Source organism: Pygocentrus nattereri, chromosome 23 (genome assembly GCF_015220715.1).
Source record: "Pygocentrus nattereri isolate fPygNat1 chromosome 23, fPygNat1.pri, whole genome shotgun sequence".
Classification (NCBI taxonomy): Eukaryota; Metazoa; Chordata; class Actinopteri; order Characiformes; family Serrasalmidae; genus Pygocentrus; species Pygocentrus nattereri.
Genome location: NC_051233.1, coordinates 17,696,227 through 17,706,740, shown reverse-complemented (window position 1 = coordinate 17,706,740; position 10,514 = coordinate 17,696,227). Strand labels below are relative to the sequence as shown.

The 10,514-nt window shown below is 42.2% G+C and overlaps 1 protein-coding gene across 1 annotated transcript; it reads left to right on the top strand.

The window, feature by feature from the left end:
* Nucleotides 1-2,563: 2,563 nt before the first annotated feature.
* Nucleotides 2,564-9,690, top strand: ptges (prostaglandin E synthase). The gene is made up of 3 exons (XM_017703891.2): nucleotides 2,564-2,854; nucleotides 3,073-3,155; nucleotides 8,466-9,690. The coding sequence occupies exons 1-3, from the start codon at nucleotides 2,651-2,653 to the stop codon at nucleotides 8,713-8,715; spliced, it is 537 nt and encodes a 178-aa protein (XP_017559380.1). The 5' UTR covers nucleotides 2,564-2,650; the 3' UTR covers nucleotides 8,716-9,690.
* Nucleotides 9,691-10,514: the final 824 nt, after the last annotated feature.

Sequence of the window (10,514 nt, the reverse complement as noted above, 5' to 3'; positions counted from 1 at the left end):
TGTGATACCCCGATAATTGGCACACACCCTCCGGTCCCCCTTTTTAAAAATAGGGTCCACCACCCCAGTCCAAGGGTACTGTTCCCGAGGTCCATGCAATATTGCAAAGGCGTGTTAGCCATGACAGCACCACAATATCCAGAGCCTTAAGCATTTCTGGACGAATCTCATCCACCCCCGGTGCCTTACCACTGAGGAGCTTACCAACTACCTCAGTGACCTCCACCAGGGAAATGGAACTTGACACCCCAGAAGCCTCTGGCCCTGACTCCCGTGAGGGAGGCACGTCTCCCGGATTAAGAAGTTCCTCAAAGTGCTCCTTCCACCGACCGACAATATCCTCATTCGAAGTCAGAGTTTCTCCACCCTTGCCGAATACAGCTTGGGCGTAGCCACCCCGACCCCTCCTGAATCGCCGGACAGTTGTCCAGAACCTCTTTGAGGCCGAACGAAAGTTTTTTTCCAAGGCCTCACCAAACTCCTCCCATGCCCTGGATTTTGCTTCTGCCACCATTGCAGCTGCCACCTTTTTTGCCTGTCGGTACCTATCTGCTGAATCGGGAGTCCTTCGGGCCAACCAGTCCCTAAAGGCCTCTTTCTTCAGCTTGACGGCCTCCCTCACCACCGGTGTCCACCAGGAGGTTCTTGAGTTACCGCCCCGACAGGCACCCACAAACGTTTGGCCACAGCTACACCTGGCTGCTTCCACAATGGAGGTTTTGAACAGGGTCCATTCAGACTCCATGTCCCCTACCTCCTCTGGGACGTGAGAAAACTCTCCCGGAGGTGAGAGTTGAAATCATTCCGAACAGGGGCCTCTGAAAGTCGTTCCCAGCACACCCTCACTATTCGCTTGGGCCTACCGGGTCTGACCATCAGTCTTCCCTGCCGTCTGATCCAACTCACCACCAGATGGTGATCAGTTGACAGCTCAGCACCTCTCTTCACCCTAGTGTCCAGAACATATGGTCCCAAGTCAGATGAAACGACAACAAAGTCGATCATTGACCTTTGACCCAAGGAGCTCTGGTACCATGTACACTTATGAACATCCTTGTGTTCGAACTTGGTGTTCGTTATGGACAATCCATGCCTGGCACAGTAGTCCAATAACAACTCACCATTCGGGTTTAGATCGGGCAGGCCGTTCTTCCCAATCACGCCTCTTCAGGTCTCCCAGTCATTGCCAACGTGAGCATTGAAGTCTCCCAGTAGGACTATGGAGTCCTTTCCAGAACCCCGCCCACTCGCTCCAGGAACGCCAAAGACTCTGACCTGTTGTTTGGTGCATACGCACAGACAACAGTTAAAGTTTTCCTCTCTGCGATTTTAATTCGCATTGAGGCGACCCTCTCGTCCACCGGGACAAACTCCAACTGCCTGGTCACCAGCCGGGGACTTGTGAGTATCCCCGGTGCCTCTCACCCTGTGCAACCCCTGAGTAGGAGAGAGACCAACCCCTATCCAGGAGTTTGGTTCCAGAGCCGACACTGTGGGTGGAGGTGAGCCCAACTATATCTAGTTGGTACCTCTCAACCTCCTGCACAAGTTCCAGCTCCTTCCCCCCCAGTGAGGTTACATTCCATGTACCAAGAGCTAGTTTCTGCTGCAGGGGCCTAGGCCAACTAGGGCCTCCCTGCAATCTCCCACTGCCAATATGGCACTGCACCGCTCCCGCATGCTGGACCTTGCGGGTGGTGGGCGCACATGGCCTCCCCAAGTTGCCTCTTCGGGCTGAGCCCGGCCGGATTACGTGGGCTGCCCGGCCACCAGGCGCTCGCCGTGGAACACTACCCCCAGGCCTGGCTCCAGGGGTAGGTCCCGGTGACCCTTTCCCGGGCAGGGTACATGATTTATTGTGCCCGATATGCATGGAGAACTTTGGATCGTGTTAGTCTGGGTCTTCACTCCAGACCTGTTCGCCCTGGGAGACCCTACCAGGAGCATATTGCTCCCGATGACTTAGCTCTGAAGATCCCTAGACCACACAAGCCCTCCTGCCTACGACAAGGCCCCGATCCAGGAAGGGACTATCCGGATTGTCATCAGCGCAAAGTTCAAAAGCCAGGATCTCTGATGGTATGGGGGTGTGTTTGGTGCCCATTAATGCTGAAAGGTACTTACAGGTTTTGGAGCAACATATTTTCAGGGATGTCCTGCTTATTTCAGCAAGACAATGCCAAGCCACATTCTGCACGTGTTAAAACAGCGTGCCTTCGTAGTAAAAGAGTGCAGGTACTAGACTGGCTTGCCTGCAGTCCAGACCTGTCTCCCATTGAAAATGTGTGGCGCATTATGAAAAATTAGTGAATATTTGCAAAAAACTATAAAGAATATTACATATCTTGTCTTTGTAATGTATTCATTTGAATATAGCTTGAAAAGGATTTGCAAATCATCGTATTCTGTTTTTTATTTATGTTTTACACAACGTCCCAACTTCACTGGAAGTGGGGTTGTAAGTTCAGAGTGTACACAGCACACCACCCATCCAGATAATACTAGAGCACTGAGAGAAGGGGAGGGATAAACAGTGAAAGTTGTGGGCTGGATCTCTCCCTCCACGGCCACTCTTCTTTTTTTTTGGTGAGTCAGTGCAGACCAGTGAGCTTGTGCTTATAAAACCGCCACGGACTTCTCCAGTCCCTGAATGCTGCAGAGCCCTGCAGTTGAGAGAGAGAGAGAGAGAGAGAGAGAGGGAGGGAACGAACGAACGAACGAACGAACGAACAAACAAACAACCAACATGCTGGGCAGCCCGGTGTTCTCCTGCTTCGTGTTTTACAGCACGCTTTTAGTGCTGAAGATGTACATCATCGCCATCATCACGGGCCAAGTAAGGCTGCGGAAAAAGGTAAGGGCACTGTAACAAGTTTTTGTCTTTAAATGATCTTGGCGATAAGATTGTAAAGTTTATTTGAGTCAGGCAATGAATGCTACAGCTCCTGTACACCGCTATATCTGTGGCTTCAGTGTTACTTTACTGTGCCCACATAGCGCATTAAAAAGTATATCTAAAAAAGAAAGGATGATAAAAGTTAATGCGACATTGCATCTGCTTTCTACTGCCAGGCTTTCGCAAATGTTGAAGACGCGATGAGGCATGGAGGAGAGCAGTTCTGCCGTGAGGATCCTTACGTAGCGAGGTGTAGAAGGTAAGCAAGCTAACCCCAGTGGACCTTCATTGTCTGCTAATAGTCCATAAACTGTGTAGCCTCGAGCACTCTGTCACGCACACTATCCTCCAAAAGTCTGGAATCACAATTCAAAATTTCTCAATAAAATGAAGTGCTGCCCATAAATGTCTGGAGTAATTCTATGATGCTGCTACTACTTTACAACTTAAAAGATTTCAGCTGAATAGTAGTAAGAGGCTGTAAAAACTTGTGTAAGATGTGTCCACAATGGTGAAAAGAGCAGTAAATGCTTTCTTAAAGGTGACTAAAGTCCCTCAGAGTGGCTTAGTGTGAAATGCTCCCTTCTAGAGAAACTTGCAAAGTCAGAACTGTTCACAGTGAAGGTGAAAGGAACCTCTAAAAGATCCCTCACAAAAAGTTAAGCTAAATATGTGCTGCCTGCTACACTGTGCTGCAATAGTTTTGTTTCAAAACGTATTATAATTGAGTAATTTTAATCCATTGGTGGTGGAGGGTTACATGCAGGGCACTGTAAGGCAAAATAGTCCCCAAAGATTTTTTTTTCTTTCAGATTAATGCCCAGTTTACCGTTATCTATGCTTTCCACGAGAAGATAGTGGGATAGTAAATAAAATGGCTGTATTTTTGTTATAGATATTGTGGATATCTTATAGTATTTCAATCTACTTAAAGTTGAAATTGAATAAAATGACAGCAGCTATTAATATGGCAAGTGATTCCAAACTTTTGAACAGTAGTGTGTATACCCTATAAACCGCACAGATGTGCCAAAAAAACACTACTCTAATTTAGGTCAGATGGTATGTTCAGAGCCTGCTTGACATCACAGGGTTAAATGTGAACTCCTAAAATTTACACTGATGCAGATGTACTCATCTTGGTGTGAGATATCTTTGGCACCATCAGCTTTTAGCATATTATAATGTAGACTGGAGGGACAAGGGGAGTCTACACTGTAGGGAATTTACTTGATTAAAAAATTTACTCAAATGTTAACTCATAAATAGTATTACACCAACACAATGTTGTCTCTTAGTTTGGCTATAATTGTGTTAATGCAATTCTATCTTATTTATGTGGAAATTATGTGCACATGAGAATCAAGTCAGTGCATTGCCTTTCATTCTTCCAGTGTTTCTCTCCCTCCTTTTCCCTGCATACTGGATTTTATTCTGCTCAGTAGAGGGCTGAATGTTGGTTGCTGTTCAAGCATGCTGGGAAAAAAGGCATGTGACCTGGGGTTTTTTTTTTTGTTTTTTTTTTTTTTTGGCCCTAAAAACCTTTCCATGCGTGTTCTGTCTACTCCGCTTAAGCTTGATTTCCAAAGGTTGCAGGCAGATTCGTGCCTATCTACCCCATGGTGGTTTTTTTTTTTTTTTTTGATAAGCATTTAGGAGTAACAAGCCATACATCTGTACTAAATTAGATGAGTTATGGAGAACTAAAGTGAATCAATGTGAATCACCGGATGACTGACCAAAGTCTGGCCAGGAATTTAACCTCATAATTTTCACATTTTACAATATTTACAATCCAAACACAATAGGACAAAAAAGTGTTCTTTGGCATGATGCCACAGAAGCACTACTTTTGGCTTTCTAAAGAACAGTATGAGGTTTTTTAATAAATAATTTTGTTTGCCTAGTTATGGAGTGTGTGAGGAACCAGTTTAAAGTTTAAACAATGCCCACATAATAACACACACACATATTCTCAAACAGAGTGTTTAGTGCAGCTTCTTTCCGAACAGTGGTTTGTTTGTGTGTGACCGAGAAAGTATGCGTCTGTGCGTACATGATTGAAAAAAATTCTAAAACAATATTTATGAGACCAAGTCTGACAGCCTGGAAAGAAATGCAGGAGTCTGTTGAAACTAAAGGCATCAGATTTGTTTTTCTGTTTTAGGAGCATTTGCAGAAATGCATCTGTTGGTATTCTCCATATAAGATCCAATTTGGAATGTAATGCTGCTGCACGCTGTTTAGACTTCAGGGGAAAGATCAGATGTGCAAAAAGATAAGTGAAAAAAAAATCATAGATCAACTCCTTGTCTAAACTAAGATTTATGTTTCTCTTGAGTCTGTTCCAAGCTTAGGAAGCCACACCATATACCAACAAGTCCATTAAACAGTGCTTTCCTTCCTCCATAGCAGAGGATTTTAGCTGATTGAGCACCTTATCATAAAACACATTTTTCAAATGCTTCACTAGCAGTCTTTATCACTGAGCCGCAGCATTTCCAGTTGTTGCCTTAAAGAAAATCTGCATGCTATGTTCACACCTCTGTGTCCATGTAAAGCTACATGCTCAGTGTTGCCATAAAATAACCACTTATTTCTTTTCTGTAGGACTTTTCAGTGGACGGTTCTTTCAATAATTGTAAATGTAAATGCCCATTACAAGAACCACTTGGGAACAGTCATTAGAATACAATGCATTATTAATAATTTCTGTGACAGACAGGTAGTTCAGCTGAATAGAGCAAACTCAATCTAATGACAGCACAGTAAACCCTTTACATAGAAAAATCTAAAAAAATAAATGTTCGTAGCAAATTAGCCAAAGTTCAAATAATGACAGCACCTTCTCATTTTGGGCTATGTAATCATGCACCAATGGCCTTGATTTCCGATTCATTGTGAGGATGAAACCTTACATTTCTTAACCTTGTGCTGATACTAACCATTGCTAGTCCTTAACGTAATCGTAAACCATCTTTAGCCCCCTAATGCAACCCAAATGCTAATACTAACCATCTTTAGCCCTTAATGTAACCTTAATACTAATACTGTCTTTTTTGTAATTAAAATTTGGAGCTACAAAAGAATGTGAGATGTCAACCAAACTTAATCACTGGTTAAGCAGCACTATAGCTTATTTACTTGCATTATTTAAAATGGTTCATCTCCATTGAGAATGCATTGGTTTACATTGAGATTACAATTAATGGACTTCCAAGTCAAACTCAAATTTGTGATGGCCAACAGGTATACAAGGTTTGCAAGTGTGTTACAGATATAATACATTCTGGGATTTCTTCCTCGGGTTGCTGTATGCCAGTGCTTGATAAAGGGGAAGTCAAAGCTAACGAAAGTCTCAGCAAGTGTGAGATGCCACCTCAGCAAGTTTCTAACTGATGGCATTTGCATTTAATTGAGATTGCAGCTAGAAACTTTGTAAAAAAAAAAAAAAAAAAAGGAACGGGTTTGTGGGGCTATGTAAAGGGATCATTACACTCTGTTAACAGTAAAGGGTAATACCATCATATATTAGATATTTTCAATTCAAAAAACTCTTTTTATGGCACATTGATTTTTAACTGTAAAATATTTGGCCGTAGAAAAATTGGGCAGAATTGAAATCTATTTCCATATAACATTCTTTACATTATAATACCTGAAAATAGAAGTAAACCATTGAAGTGAATTAATTGAACAGTTTGATAACAGTATCCTGGACTAGCCGGTATAGTTAGCATATTCAAATTCTTGTAAAATTAGAGTAACACTTTAGATTGTGCATGTGTTCTCTTTTAAAATATTTTTGGGCACTATTCAAATGAAGGGAAAAGAAAAAAAGGTTAACAGATGTAAATAAAAGTTATTTCCTCTGATTAATGCAGGGGGAGGGATTAAGGAGGAAATGGCTCATAAAGGAAAGTACTTGTGGCTTTGCTGAGCAGAGGAAGTTGCCTAATGCAAGATTTTGTAGACCTACACTATTGCAAGAAGGCAATCTTGCAAAATTCCCCCATGAGACGTCACATTTTGGAAATAATCAGGAATATTACTACTTTCAAGCGAAATGACTAAGTCAGAGAGGTGTCATGAGTCTTTTCTCTGCTTGGTGAAAGTGACGTTCAAATGATTGCACAAGGCAAATGTACCTATGCTCTGAAGTGAAAGTTTAGTCTGTGCTCAGATGACGTTGGCAGACTTCATTGCCTGGGATTGGGGCCAAGAGGCTGACTCAAAGGCAATGTACAACTCAACCCCCTGATCTAAACCAGATGTGATGGCTTTCTTGTGCATGCATGCATGAATGTACATGTATTCCTGTATGCAATCACACACAGTTCAAAGGTACACAGTGCAGTGCAAAAGACAGAGACCCCCCCATCATATAATTTAATTTCCAGTCATAACGTCAAGAAAGTATGCTATTAATTTTTCATGATATTTCTGAGAAGATTTAACATAAGATAATCCACTTGCATGAAGAAGGAAAAGTAAAAGAAAAGTAAATGACAAATTTCAAAAACTAGAGTTAAAAAAAAAGTACTTGGTAGGTAGTAGATGACCAAAACTGTCGCCATGAGATAAACAGTGCTTAAAGCTTTCAGCTTGGAGAGATTCAAAAAATTCAAAGAAATGCCACCCCACAACATTACTGACCCACTTCCAAACCAGTCATGCTGAAGGATGTTGCAGGCAGCAGATCGCTCTCCACGGCATCTCCAGACTCTTCACGTCTGTCACATGTGCTCAGTGTGAACCTGCTTTCATCTGTGAAGAGCACAGGGCGCCAGTGGCGAATTTGCCAATCCTGGTGTTCTCTGGCAAATGCCAAGCATCCTGCACGGTGTTGGGCTGTCAGCACAACCCCCATCTGTGGACGTCGGGCCCTCATACGATCCTAATGGAGTCGGTTTCTAAGCGTTTGTGCAGACACATCATTTTGCAGTGCTCCTCCTGTTCCTCTTTGCATAAAGGCGGAGGTAGCGGTCCTGCTGCTGGGTTGTTGCCCTCCTATGGCCTCCTCCACGTCTCCTGGTGTAATGGCCTGTCTCCCGGTAGTGCCTCCAGCCTCTGGACAGTACGCTGACAGACACAGCAAACCTTGCCACAGCTTGCTTTGATGTGCCATCCTGGATGAGCTGTACTACCTGTGCCACTTGTGTGGGTTGTAGAGTCTGTCTCATGCTACCATGAGTGTGAAAGCACCACCAACATTCAAAAGTGACCGAAACATCAGCCAGAAAGCAGAGGTACTGAGAAGTGGTCTGTGGTCCCCACCTGCAGAGCCACTCCTTTATTGAGTGTGTCCTGTTGTCTATTCCATTTGCACAACAGCATGTGAAATCGATTGTGAATCAGTGTTGATTTACTTGGAGTTATATTGTGCTGTTTAAGTGTTCCCTTTATTTTTTTGAGCAGTTATGTATGTATGTATGTATGTATGTATGTATGTATGTATGTAAATACATAAATACATACATAAATAAACCAACCTTTGGGCTTCATGTAACTGTTGTGGAACATGTCTGGGCATATGCTCATGCTATTCCTACTTGTGTGTGTTTTTCAGGGCTCATCTCAATGACCTAGAGAACATCCTCCCCTTCCTGTTCCTGGGGGCCATCTACTCCTTGACTGAACCCTCACTGGCAATAGCACGAGGTCACTTCCTGATCTTCTTCCTGGGTCGATTGGTACACAGTGTGGCATACCTGTTTGCCCTAAAAGCGCCAACTCGGTCACTAGCGTACATTGTCGCTCAAGTCCCCTGTGTCTCCATGGTTGTCCAGATACTTATAGCTGTGGCCTCATATGCTTGACATTGTCCAGTTCTCTATAAATAAAACCATTCATTGGTAACAGCATAGAACCTGTGACCTTGTGGGTCATGGTGGCTTGATGACTGAATATAATTGATTAAGATACATTATAATGTTTCCAGTCAGAAAATCCTATTTAGACAAACATAGGAATGTTTCATCAGTAAGCAACAAGGAGATCATCATTTATTTTTAACTGAAGTTAAAAGTTAAGGATATTTCCTTAATTCTGTGTTATACTGGTCCATTGTCATTATCTTTTTATACATATATTTATATTGTAGTTTATTATATGCTGTATGTATGATTTAAATGAAGGTTATTTAATGTCTTCTCAGCTTTGAGGTTTTAGAACACTTGAAAGGAGACTGAGACCTAGTTTCTTCAAGCAGGTGGACCGGAAAGCCTGCAAAACTAGTACCTCTGTTCTGTTTACAAAGCAGTGTCCCCCATCTTCATTTTCAGCAGTGCAATATGCTACACAATCAAGGTCATTTCATAGACAAGCCTGCTCTGCAATGGTTGCCCACTTTTGAAAACGGTCCTCTGTCCCCAGCCTTGCAAAATCCAGTCCTTTCAGAGCTAATGTGGCGTTAAATAAGCAGTGTTACACAAATACTCAGTCTCTCTCTCTCTCTCTCTCTCTCTCTGGTTTAGAACTAAGGGCAAGCGTCTTCCCTATGAACAGAGTGACAGTCTGCATATAGAATACAATGTTTAACAAACAAGTGAGGTTAACTGTGTTTAATACTCAACACCGCAGTTTCATTAGGTCATGCAGGGATTTCCTACTTACATTCAACAGTACTGCTACTTACTAACGACATTTTGAGCCTTTGTAGTGTTTCAGTATTTTGAAGAGAGGATTGTATATTAATTTATTAAGACTATTTTAATTATTTTACCTGTCTAGTTGCCAAACGGTCATGTTGTAAACATTAAGAGGCATGTTTTATAATAAAGGTGTTGTCTAGACGGGTGTGTGTGTTAATGAGTAGAAACAGTAGTCCCTTGGAGTTAGATAATGGCCTACTGGACTAAAACCAAGCGCTGCATACCAACATTCCTTTGAGCTGCGCAAGAACAAGAACAGGCAGAGTAGAAGAGATGGAGGAAGATATGGAGATGGTACACCTTGGCACGTCTATCAAAGCATAACTCCGGCCTGTGAAAAGGGAATTCCACTTATTTTTCAAAAGTTCTGCATGAAAGTCATGCAGATTGGTTTGAGGTGAAATATTGCATTACAGAAAAACTTAGAGTCTAATTTTTTACAGTGGTGATGGTGAACTAGTGGTAAATCAGAAAAAAATATTGTCGTTGAGGATTATTTTGCTTATTAACATCCTGCATGTACCTCTCAATCATGAACTGATTTGAAAGTTTTAAGGTCAAAACCTTATTGTAAAACTAATCTAAAGCAATGTCTCACAAATCAGAAAGCAGTAAAGTGTATTTTATAAAACAATATAAGAACTAAATAAGCAATAGATTTACAGTGCAAAGGTTAATTTTTTGCAAATACATGAGTGAAATCAATAAATCTGAACTTGGGTACCTTAATTTTTAAAGGTGTACACAGGCTTATCTCATAATAGCCAAAACATTTCTGGGCTGAGCATGTAGTTTTACATCAACACAATGGTGTAAACATAACAGACAGATTTTCCTTAGCTGGAAATGAGGCAGCTCAGTGATGATGCAGTGAAAGATTGGTAGGGGAGTGTTTTCGTGATAAGGGTCTAAATCACCTCAAATCCTCTGCAATGGAGGAAGGAAAGCACTGACTTTAACGGGCT